This window comes from Neoarius graeffei, chromosome 8 (genome assembly GCF_027579695.1).
Source record: "Neoarius graeffei isolate fNeoGra1 chromosome 8, fNeoGra1.pri, whole genome shotgun sequence".
Lineage (NCBI taxonomy): Eukaryota > Metazoa > Chordata > Actinopteri > Siluriformes > Ariidae > Neoarius > Neoarius graeffei.
In genome coordinates this window covers 67,702,259-67,715,185 of record NC_083576.1, presented here as the reverse complement: position 1 = coordinate 67,715,185, position 12,927 = coordinate 67,702,259, and the positions used below count along the sequence as shown (strand labels likewise).

The 12,927-nt window shown below is 41.1% G+C and overlaps 1 protein-coding gene across 2 annotated transcripts in view; it reads left to right on the top strand.

Annotated features, from left to right (window-relative positions):
• The first annotated feature begins 911 nt into the window (after window positions 1-911).
• fermt3b (FERM domain containing kindlin 3b) overlaps window positions 912-12,927 on the top strand; it is a 31,532-nt gene continuing 19,516 nt past the window's right edge. For both annotated transcript variants that reach the window (XM_060928071.1, XM_060928070.1), the window contains exons 1-8: window positions 912-1,033; window positions 4,783-4,916; window positions 5,168-5,401; window positions 7,724-7,840; window positions 8,003-8,171; window positions 8,252-8,354; window positions 8,968-9,075; window positions 11,353-11,478. In XM_060928071.1, the coding sequence (XP_060784054.1) occupies window positions 4,793-4,916; window positions 5,168-5,401; window positions 7,724-7,840; window positions 8,003-8,171; window positions 8,252-8,354; window positions 8,968-9,075; window positions 11,353-11,478 (981 nt within the window). In that variant the 5' untranslated portion in view covers window positions 912-1,033; window positions 4,783-4,792. The remainder of the gene's footprint in view (window positions 1,034-4,782; window positions 4,917-5,167; window positions 5,402-7,723; window positions 7,841-8,002; window positions 8,172-8,251; window positions 8,355-8,967; window positions 9,076-11,352; window positions 11,479-12,927) is intronic.

Genomic DNA, 12,927 nt, shown 5'->3' with positions numbered 1-12,927 from the left:
TGCTCCTTGGGCTCCCAGATAGCTGTGGCATCATCAGGATTCAAACTCACAAACCGTAGATGATAGGCCAAATGCTTGAGCCAACATAAGCATTTTTTAAACTCCACCTGCAATTTTAACTAAATTACTAAGAGTTATTTTAAATTAAGGTACAAAATGTCAAATATGTACCTTTACAATTGATCTAAGAATAATGGGTTTAGGATTTCTGGATTTTCCAACCCGAACTTTTCCATTCTTGAACTAGGTAGATTTTAAAAAAAAGTAAGGTATCAAGCTTTAGATTAGCATTAAGGTTCAGATTAGTACTGAACTTTAGATCATTAGTGACATTATAGACACAGTGTAAAGAATCTCTGTGATGGACTGGCGTTCTATCCAGGGTCTGTCCCCACATCGCACCCAGTCTTCCCCTGTGGTCTTGACACTATGTCCTATAATATCACACATGAATTGTAAACCATATAATAGCTTTTAACCATTCAGTGAAATTCATATCTTGAATTGAAATATCCATTTCAGTAAATCTTGTAAACATGCGCTCCAAGTCTATTTTGTGACACTGGCAGGTTATAAGCTACTAAGCAAATACAATGCTGTAAATCAGAAGGTAGTGCTGGATCATTTGTAAAATGTAAAGAAAGCAGACTTAAAAAAGAAAAAAGTGTGTGTAGGGTGGGGTGGGGTATTAATGCAACACCGTAATGCTGTAGCAAGACTAAACAAATTGAACGAACCCATTTCGGTTGAAATATGGGGAAGTTTCTATACAGTATGTTCCATCCTATCTGCTTTAATAGACCAGATACACAGTTATTTCAAGTGTTCTCATCTCTTCATAGAAGAACACACCCAGAGAGACTGTGGTGACACACTGTTCCATTATGTATAAACTGACAGAATAGAAACACCCCTTTTCACACAACTGTGTCAACACACAGCAAAAACCCAACACCTTCAGTGTGAAGGCGAGCAGAAAAACATAAGTGACTTTCAGAAGGGAAGACTCTGCACTCACCAAAAGACGGAAAAGGTAACTATCTTTTCTCACTGATTTTATTAATGACAGCATACTTATTAGTGAGTGATGATTTGAAGGAATAGTCATTTGATTTCAATATCAAGAATTAATCAGTGACAAGTTATACAATACAAATTAGCTTGAAATGGGGGAAAAAACAATAGAGCCTTAAAAATTGCAAAAGGCAAAATTAGAACCATGTGATAAGAATACATCAGGGAAAATTTACATCCATTTAATCACTTATAATCATGAAAAAATTAATAATAATAGGGGTGGCACGGTGGTGTAGTGGTTAGCGCTGTCGCCTCACAGCAAGAAGGTCCGGGTTCGAGCCCCGTGGCCGGCAAGGGCCTTTCTGTGTGGAGTTTGCATGTTCTCCCCGTGTCCGCGTGGGTTTCCTCCGGGTGCTCCGGTTTCCCCCACAGTCCAAAGACATGCAGGTTAGGTTAACTGGTGACTCTAAATTGACCGTAGGTGTGAATGTGAGTGTGAATGGTTGTCTGTGTCTATGTGTCAGCCCTGTGATGACCTGGCGACTTGTCCAGGGTGTACCCCGCCTTTCGCCCGTAGTCAGCTGGGATAGGCTCCAGCTTGCCTGCGACCCTGTAGAACAGGATAAAGCGGCTAGAGATGATGAGATGAGATGAGATAATAATAATAATCCTTACCTTTCCTTATGGTCCCCGTCAATATATTGATGATGGGGGGCCCTCCCAGCCCTTTCTCCTGCGCCTTCTTTCCTCTACCCTGCTGTTCAGTTTCTCCTCACAGAGACGTTTCCCATCTTGAACTTTAACACGCCAGTTTGAGTGGTTCAGCGCAGCTTGGTACCATGATTTGATGTCGATACCAAAGATTTTCAGGTCTTCTTTAACACAATCCTTCCACCGTTTACAGGATCTGTCCCTAGAGCGCTTACCATACTTAAGCTCTCCAAACAGTAGCTGTTTGGGGATTCTGGTGTCATCCATCCTAGTGATTAGACCGAGTATGTTGTTGCGGAGGATGTTTTCTATGAATAATAATAATTATTATTATTATTATTGACATAAAATAATAAGTAATCTATATTAAAAAAAAATGATTTGTAAATCATATTTTGAAAAATTAAATATTAATGCAAAATAAATGTAGAATATTTATGGAATATCATTCTTCGTTAAAAGTGTTGCGTGAGTATAAAGTGTATAAAAGTATAAATAATGCTGGGGGGGGGGTTATATTCGGATGCAATGAAATGCAAATTTCTCTTTCATAATCAAACCTGTGATTAAATATATCCACAAACAAATATTGGCAGAAAACTACTTTTATTTCAAATAATATATTGCTGCTATCATTCTTGTCATTTTAATTGTGTTCAATAAATGTAAAGTATAAGGAAATTAATATGATGACTAATTTGCACTTATCCAGTCATGTCTAAATTGGTGCTCAATTACATTTTGTATAAAACGTACACTCCTCGAAAAGAGTAACTCGTATGTGGTTTGGACCCACACCCTTCCCCATTCTTGTGTGTGTACACAAATGCCTGTGTATGGTTAGAAGTGGCTGTTGATGTTAAACTGAAAGAGGAAGCATGGGTTAAATGTGATTACAGTAAAAATGGGAAGTATTGGTTGCTGCAGAGCAAGATGTGGAAAAGCAGTGTCACACAGACGGGGGATAAGGGAGGCAGCGTGTGCATGTGTAAATATGCTTGTGAATGCTTGCACACTCATGCTTAACATGTGATAGACAAGCCAAGTCATTCTTTTTAGCAGCATGTGTCATGAAGGTCATCAGAACATCATGTAGCAACACATTCATTGTTTCCGAGAAAAAGAAAGAATGTACTGAATGTCTATTTTATATTATTAATTCTCACTGGACCCCTCTCTCACAAATACACAAGTACAATCCTTTACCTACGGACATGCTGTATGTTTGTGCCTTTATAGTTTGGCTGAGATCAGCCCTGCTCTGGGACTGAGCACATTTTTAGGTTTTTTGTAATAACACTAGGAGTACAGAAATGGATGCTATTTCCTTCAGCTCATCAGAGAGAAAATTACAAAAACAAGCACCGTAAACAACTTCTATAAATAACAAAGACAGGGTCATTTTATGACATTAAAGGTGCAGTTTGTGAAGTTTAAAGTAGTTTATTGGCTTGTGGAATTTCATAATTTCAGCCCTTGGGGGTTTTTTTTGGACATTTTTCTGGCCCAGAAATAAGCTCCTCCCACAGCAGTAGGCAAAATATGAGACATGTACTTTCAACAGATGTACTTTCAAAGCTTTGGGTGTGGGAAGGCAAAGCTTTCCTATTATTATTATCATCTCATCTCATCTCATTATCTCTAGCCGCTTTATCCTGTTCTACAGGGTCGCAGGCAAGCTGGAGCCTATCCCAGCTGACTACGGGCGAGAGGCGGGGTACACCCTGGACAAGTCGCCAGGTCATCACAGGGCTGACACATAGACACAGACAACCATTCACACTCACATTCACACCTACGGTCAATTTAGAGTCACCAATTAACCTACTGCATGTCTTTGGACTGTGGGGGAAACCGGAGCACCCGGAGGAAACCCACACGGACACGGGGAGAACATGCAAACTCCGCACAGAAAGGCCCTCGTCGGCCACGGGGCTCGAACCCGGACCTTCTTGCTGTGAGGTGACAGCGCTAACCACTACGCCACCGTGCCGCCCTTATTATTATTATGGGGTGTGGTTTTTTTGTTGTTGTTATTTTAGTGGGAAATAAAAATTCACCTGACAAGCAGCAGAGGACTGTAAAAATGACAAACTACTCCTTTAAATGTATTCAATTTATTACAGTATATCTATAACAAACGCTACTTTATGAATATGTCCATTAATCGAGATTCTTTCTTCTATGACTTCTGGGTTTTTTTTCACACATTAAAAAAAGACAAAAATAATGACAACAATAAAAGACTACGTGCTGGGGGAGGAAGTAAACCAATTAGGCTTATACTAGATCCTCCCACATCTAACATACCATAAGTCTAAAAGTAACAATAATCAAAACTAATAATGATTAAAATGGATAAATAAATATGCTTATCAATACTATCCATTATCTGTAGCCACTTATCCTGTGCAGGCCTATCCCAGCTGATTACGGGCGAGAGGCGGGGTACACCCTGGACAAGTCGCCAGATCATCGCAGGGCTGACACATAGACACAGACAACCATTCACACCTACGGTCAATTTAGAGCCACCAATTATAACCTAACCTTTGGACTGTGGGGGAAACCGGAGCACCCGGAGGAAACCCACGCGGACACGGGGAGAACATGCAAACTCCGCACAGAAAGGCCCTCATCGGCCACTGGGCTCGAACCCAGAACCTTCTTGCTGTGAGGCGACAGTGCTAACCACTACACCACCATGCCACTCTATCAATATTATAAAATATCATATGTAAATAAACTAATAACTAATATACAAAATGTATAAAAAGATAGTTCAATGTACAATATCAGTACAAGTGAATTGCAGGGAAAAATGTGTAAAGGCTTTCAGAGATAACAATCATTTTAAAAAGATTTAGACTGGTCAAAAGTTACTAGGATAAGACAGAAGGTAATTTTTGAGGGCACTTTTAAACCCAAGTAGAGAAGTAGAAATTCTGATGTAGAGGGGATGATTGTTCCAGATTTTTTGACACATTTGTATCATACACTTCATTTTTATAAGAATGCCTTCTGTTCTTCCTCTGTTTCATTTTTCCTCTCCAGCACCTTGAGGATGGCAGCGTGGGACCTGTCAGTCACTGTGGAGGCCCTGGGCCCTGAAGCTCCACCCATTAAAATCAGTGTAACCTCTGACCTCCACATAGGTGGGGTCATTCTAAAAATTGTAGAAAAAACACGTGAGTTATATCCAGTATCATACATTCTGCATAGGCAGGGGAGTACAATGGTTTTATAATGAAAAAAAATTGTGCAAAGAGATTATGAGGCACACAAGTAAAGTCAGACCAAGTTATTAGACATCTAACATATATTTTAAACATGACAGGAGCCTTTAGATGCTCGTTTATACATGCATAAAGTATAATCTGATTAACGTGATGAGTTAAAACCCCTACATTATTGATTGTTTGTTTTGATCTTGTATTAGAAATGCAGCAGGACTGGTCAGATCATGCCCTTTGGTGGGAGCAGAAGCAGCAGTGGGTCTTGCAGACATCCTGGACCCTCGATAAATGTGGGATCTTTGCAGATGCTCGTCTGTTCTTCACCCCCCAACACAAGCCTCTGCGACTGGGCCTTCCTAATGGAGTCACCTTGCGACTCCGCGTCTGCTTCTCCAGCTCGGTGTTCCGTACTGTCCAGGGAATCTGCAGGATTTTGAGTAAGACACTTACCAGAGTGCTGAATTTCAGTATTATAGCAAAGCATACTACAGATGTCAATGGTACAATACAAAAGTTGTTTTATTTCTGATATAGAGAATATCTAACAGTGTTTCACAGCAGATCTATAAAATTAACAGTGTGTCTTGGTCAAAGAGACCATGAGTTGGCCTAGTGGTTAGCGTGTCCACCTCTTGACCAGGAGATCGCAAGTTCTACTAGCAGTCAGGTCATACCAAAGACCATCATAAAAATGTTACCTACTACAGTCTGCCAAGGCATGCTGCAATACAGATGCGAGTGGGGAAGTCAAACTCTTGCGGTTACCAGAGGACCAGCCCCCCCACTGTAACCCTAGCTGTATAGGTGAGAGGCTGAGGGCTATCGAAACGGAGATCAGTGCCGCACCCATTTGCCTTAAAGAGTTGGTTAGTATTGGGACGGGAGACTGCCTAGGAAGACCAGATTCTGGCGTGAGAGGGACTTTGACTTGGCTTGACTTGGTCAAAGGAAAAAAAGTACCATAATTCTTGCTATAGCCACACTACCTTATTCTGTGGCTCATACACAGAAATCCTCGCCAATCTCATACCTGTCTCACTAACATGAAGCTTATGTAGGTTGAGCATCTATTGGCCAGTTAACAGTACAGTTAGGTGAAGGAATAGGAGCAGGTTAGGAGTGTTTCCAATGGCATATTCATGGAATCAGAGGCGAACCATTACTATTAGAGCTGGGACTTCAGACATCCTAAAAAAGCAACAGGGCAAAGGATTTTGCAAGGGATTACCAGCAGCCTGTCAGGTCACTCTGTTGTGTGTAGTTGTCAATGCTGATTTTAAAAATAACTAAGTAAATTACACAGGGAAATGCATACTTAAGTCTGAGTGAAAAATACTGTAGCGAGCATGCGTGGAAGAAAAGTCTAGAGACAGAAATCTTAGTTTCTCGGTCGTTAGCCTGTGCTACTTGCTCTTGATAGCACTGGCTTGACCGCTTTATTAGCATTCACTAACACTACTGATGAACACTACACCGGCTGGAAGGTTACTTCACTGCTGCACTGACGGTGCCAGCTCACGGTTAAGCTCGTGTTGGCCTTCGAGAAGGCCGAGGGCGATAAATGTTTGGTCTCTCCCACTATAAATCAAAATCTCATCTCATTCATCTCATTATCTCTAGCCGCTTTATCCTGTTCTACAGGGTCGCAGGCAAGCTGGAACCTATCCCAGCTGACTACAGGCGAAAGGCGGGGTACACCCTGGACAAGTCGCCAGGTCATCACAGGGCTGACACATAGACACAGACAACCATTCACACCCACATTCACACCTACGGTCAATTTAGAGCCACCAGTTAACCTAACCTGCATGTCTTTGGACTGTGGGGGAAACCGGAGCACCCGGAGGAAACCCACGCAGACATGGGGAAAACATGCAAACTCCACACAGAAAGGCCCTCGCCGGCCACGGGGCTCGAACCCAGACCTTCTTGCTGTGAGGCGACAGCGCTAACCACTACACCACCGTGCCGCCTAAATCAAAATCTGATTGGTTAATTCATCTGTCACTTCCTATATAAACATACACTGCCATGGCCTTCTGTCCCCGCAATGAAGTCCTAACCAATGAGTGAGCCAGCTCTAAGCTTCTCAGCCTAGAGACAACAAACGAAAAAATCTCATTGGATAACTCGATTTTAACGCTTTCAGGACAGTCACCCTTTCATTTCTGAAACAAATTTGATAGAAAATGGGGCCAAATAAAATTTAAAAGCGAATAATTATCATGAAACTATGAAAGAAAGAAAGCAATTAAAGAATGAAAGAAATTAACATTTGAAATGCTGATATGTAAACAATTTTTGGTGGACCCACCATGATGAGCAATTTATTGGGTGAAGAGTAGCATAGTGATGCAATGGGTAGCTTTACTAACTTCCAGTTCTCACGTCTTCAGTTTGATCTGACGCTTGAGCTACTGTCTGTGTTGAGTTTTGCATGTTTTCCCCATGTCCATGTGCCGTTCTCTGGTTTCCTCCTACCTATGAAAAGAATAACATACCATTGGCTACATTAAGTTAGCCCTGGGTGTGAATGAGTGTGTGAATGGTGCTGTGTGATGGTGTCCCATTGAAGGTCTATAACTATCTCACACCCAGTGTTCCTGGGATCGGCTTGAGATCCAGTGCAACCCTGACCAGGATAATGCAGTTACTGAAGATGAATGAATGAATGAATGAATGAATGAATGAAAGATTTGTGTGACTTTATTCTGTTTCCATCTATGTATGTATTTCTTCTTTTTTCTCCTTTCTCTCAGACATTCGCCATCCAGAGGAACTGTCTCTGCTAAGGCCAGTGGAGGAGAAAAAGAAAAAGAAAGACAAAGATTCTGTAGAAGAGGAGTACGACCTTACAGACATACCACTGACATCAGGTTTTCATACATTTATGTACCTTAAATCATTTATACAGTCATAAATCATACAGTCTCAACAATAATCTATTTCCCACAAATACATTGACTGTACATTTGATCTAAGCACTGTTGAAAAGATCTGAGACTTTTGCATCATCTAAAACCAAACTATACCTTCAGGATCAGTTCCAGCTCTGTACAATGGCATGCCGGCTCATTTTGCTGACTCGCCTAAAACTGAGGCTGTCTATAAGATTCTGTCTGTGTGCCAGCCGTCTCCTCCTCCAGAGATCATCGCTAAACTCTACCGACCAGCCAGCAAAGTTGACAAAACACACATCCACACCAGGTACTGTATAAGCGAATACTACTCAATCACTCTTCATATTGCAAATGCAAAACATTTTTAATGCATCTCTTCTCATCCAGATGGCTGGATTCATCACGCTCACTCATGCAGCAGGGAATACAGGAGAATGAGAAGCTGTGGTTACGCTTCAAATACTACACCTTTCACGACATGGAACCCAAGGTGCGTGTGTGTGTGTTTGAGAAAATCTCTTTTTAGTCTGAACCGTGCAATATACAGCAGAAATTACATTATTCTATCCACACTCGCTGGATATGTGCAATCATGCGCTCTGATTGGCTACTACTAGGATATCAGCTCATATACCGTGAGTAGAGAAAAACAAAATGGCGGAGCGTGTTGCTGAACCAACCGAGGACGAAATAAAAACTCTACTCGAAAACAAAACTCCCCAAAAATAAAAAAAAAGAAACAAAATACGGAATGAAAGTATTTGATGGTAAGAACATATCGTTTTTATTTTTCAAGAATGATTATTATTAAAGCATTTTTCACAAATTGCTACTGTCATTTCGCCGGTTTGTTTACATTCTAAGCAGGAATGATTTTGTCGAACGTTTTGTATAAAGTTTTCATTTATCGAAGTTGGAAAAAAATACAAATTAAAATGCTGCGTTTCTCAAAATCCAGTGAATGTGGACAGAATAAAACAGTTATTCGACTCAATCTCGTCGTACATGGCTTATAGCTATCAGCTCATATACGACTTGATTTCGTGGAATAGCTGTTAAATACGCATGCTGTAAAAACTGGCTCAAAACCTTGTTTCTGTCAGTATGATGAGGTGCGTCTGATGCAGCTGTATGAGCAGGGGCGCTGGGCAATCCTGCTGGAGGACAATGACTGCACTGAGGAAGAGATGATGCTGTTTGGAGCCCTGCAGGTTAGTTTACTGCTATACAGGCTCCCAAAGCCACAAAGAACTTTACTCCTGCTTTAAACACAGCACTTTACTGCTACACACAGGAAACACGGGTCAGACTTCTTTATGACAAAAACAAAGATCTTTAAAACCACAGTAAGCAGGCAACACCCACTACTCTGGCAGCAGTGCAGCTGAATGTGTTTCAGAAGAGAAAAGCTGAATTTATGAGCATCAATCACTTAGATAACACAACATCTGGTTTAGATATATTTATTCTCCTTATAAGCAATCAAAATGTTCAACTCTAAACATCTTTTGAGTCACCATGCACATGTAGGCATGAAAAAAATGTCCCCTCTCTCTCTCTCTCTCTCTCTCTCTCATATAAACAACTTGCATGTGAGAAGATGGCCTGCTTTGACTATCTGACACTTCACACCCTTACCGCCACTAAAATATCATTCCCAGAAGTAACTTCTGTTGATAATTCCTCTCTCGGTTCCTCTTTCTCCGTTCTGTGTTGAGTTTCCCACCTTTATAACCATCTTTCCAGCCACACAGTTACAGGCTTAAGCAGTTATGGGATATTAGATGGGAGAGCTAAAATCTCATATAGAGGAGAGCGGGGTAAGATGAGCCACTTTTTACATTTTTCATCATAACTACATGTTAAAGCCATTTTTGCTTCCAGTCTACACACCATACCAAATTTCAAAGTGTACTGTTACTATCTGAGCAAAAAATAATTGATAAGCTCTTATGGTTAGAGTGATATTACCTCTTGGAAAAAAAAATGTCAAGTGGCTCAACTTACCCCATGCACGGGGTAAGATGAGCCACTGTGTGGGGTAAATTGAGCCAACACAAAACATGTTAGGTTAACAAAGTAAACAACTTTTATTATTAGAAATGCAATCAGTGAATCAAGTCAAGTCAAGCAAGTGGGGGATAGGGCCGTTGCATAGAGAAGGGGAGATGAAGAGAGAGGTGATAGAACGAGATGGGATAGGGAGGGATAGATAGATGGATAGAGAGAGAGAGATATGCATAGATAGATAGAAAGAGGGATGGTTAGAGAGGGAATGAGAGATATACTATATTATAGAAATTACTAAAACAGTAGAACAGTGCCAAAAAATCTTATTTCTTTCAGTAGGTTAAAACATTGCTAAAACATGCAGCAATCATTCCATCAATCATTTCATCATTATTCAATGTTCCAAGCATTCAAATTGGAAGGGAACACCATTTGCCTCTCCCTCCATGCTGTCCCCCCAACAGTAAAGGGGTGGGGCAATTTTTTCACAATATCCTGTCTTGACAGGACAGCCTTATCTTTCTCTTTGAAGACAAAGGTCGGCTTTCTTGCAGAGCCATGGCATGACCGGCTTCTTTTGACAAATCTTGCCTCTATTTCGAAGACATCCAATTTGATTATCTGGCCAATGAAGAAATGCACTTTCTTCTTCCCTGTGAATTTTGCCACAACATAATCCCCCACATCTAACAACTGGTCTTCCTCATCTGATGTCATATATATATATATAAAATGTTGTTGTCATATATGACCAGTAAATGTGAAAACTTAAGTGTCATCCATATTGGGTAAGCTCAGCCACCAATGGGGTAAGTTGAGCCAGTGGCTCAACTTGCCCCACATCTAATGGCTCATCTTACCCCGTGGCCACCATTTTGTAGAAAAATGCTAATAAAGGGGATTAGGCTAATCAAAATTATTTTTATTAGCATTCATATCATAGCTTAGAAAGCCACTAACTTAACCCTAATGTGTCTAAATATTATTCTACTTTTGTCTTCTCTAAATCATCTTCACTGTGGACAAACATGGAATTGACTTAGAAAGCACAAAAACACATTTTTATAAATATCTCCCTCACCTAGTTTGACATGTGGTGCTCCTCTCCACAAGTGTAAGTAAATGGTCCCGCCCCCTTGAATGTGGTCACATGGTCACATTTGTTTACTGTTTCTTAGAAACAGGGGGTGGCTCATCTTACCCCCTGGCTCATCTTACCCCGTTCTCCCCTACTCTAGAGTCTCTATCAACAGCTTGATAATGAAACAATAAAGAAATCAATGCCTGCTTTGCTTCTTCATACTATTCTGTGTATTTTTCTTACAACCATTGATGGTGCTGTCGTGTTTGGTTCCACAGAAATCCAGAAGAATCCTTCTCAAGATATTTCTTCACAGCCCAAAATGAAACCTTTTATGACTATAACCTCCACCCATACATACAGTGTAGAAAATAAACTGGCTCTACTCCTCTCTCAGTACCATATAGGGAAGCTGTCACTGTCTCAGGATTTCAGCTCCAACCATGGCATGCATGACCTGGAATCTGCCCTGAAATCACTTGAGGTCAAGATGGTGGGAGAGATCAGCAATGCAGATCAGTTGGTACGGTAGGCAGCTGATTGGCTGGTTATATGCTACCTGATTTATCTGATTATATTATATGGACACAAGTGTTTTACTGGGAAATACACCGCTCGGATTTTTCATACGAGCTACATCCGGGACATGGAGAACAAAAACCGTGACGGAAATCTCGATATGTCACTCGTGAGGAAATCGAAGAATTGTTTTTGTTTGTGAATGTGTCGATATAATCAAAAGAAAATCACACATTGGCTTGAAGATATGAAGTTTATCTTCTAGTGTTGAAAAACTCACATTTTTCATACAAAATACACTGCGGGTCTGAGTGACATATTTAAATAATATTGGCTGGCTTTTTCGTGGTATATCGGCTATATTCCATTCAGCTAGCATGATATTGAACTAGTCGAAGATGAGTAGCTGAATGGATATACCATGAAAAAAGCCAGCTATTATTATTATTATTATAACCTCGCCCGCTACAGAGTAAGCGGGGCGAGGTATTGTTTTGGGTCGGGTTTCTTTGTTTTGTTGTTAACGATATTATGGGAAAACAGCTGGATCAATCTTCATGAAACTTTCAGGATCGATGGGCATTGGTCTCAAATAGAACCTCCAACATTTTGGGGGTCATCCGGTCAAGGTCACCAAAAAGGTCAAAATTGTTTTTGTTGTGTCTACTGCCTCATATAGAAGCGCTAGCCACTACGTCATCATGCTGTAAGAATGTAAGAGTGTAACAATCGTGCACTGCGCATACACGTGTTCCGATTAAATTGGCCAGTGAGTGTATACAATTTGGTTCACCATTCGAAATAAATGGACTCGACTCAAGAAATCGCTTTCAGACATGTTTATGCTTATTACAGAGGGAAAGTGCGTTCCACTGAGCTCTAGCGCCGGGCCATTTCCGGGAAATAAGAGCTTGGGTCATGGCGACAGCGTGTGTATGTCAGCCTCGGTTCGGAGGTTTCAGTTTCGAAAACTGTAAGAGGTAAGATTAGAATAATATAAAGTACAGACACTTGGTATATTTTACTTCTGTGATTTTTAAATTGTTCATTTTTGGATTACGCTTCATTTTTGTGGCTACTGCCTCATAGAGTAAATATATACGCTATATTTACTGTAGGGCGGCACGGTGGTGTAGTGGTTAGCGCTGTCGCCTCACAGCAAGAAGGTCCTGGGTTCGAGCCCCGTGGCCGGCGAGGGCCTTTCTGTGTGGAGTTTGCATGTTCTCCCCGTGTCCGCGTGGGTTTCCTCCAGGTGCTCCGGTTTCCCCCACAGTCCAAAGACATGCAGGTTAGGTTAACTGGTGACTCTAAATTGACCGTAGGTGTGAATGTGAGTGTGAATGGTTGTCTGTGTCTATGTGTCAGCCCTGTGATAACCTGGCGACTTGTCCAGGGTGTACCCCGCCTTTCGCCCGTAGTCAGCTGGGATAGGCTCCAGCTTGCCTGCGACCCT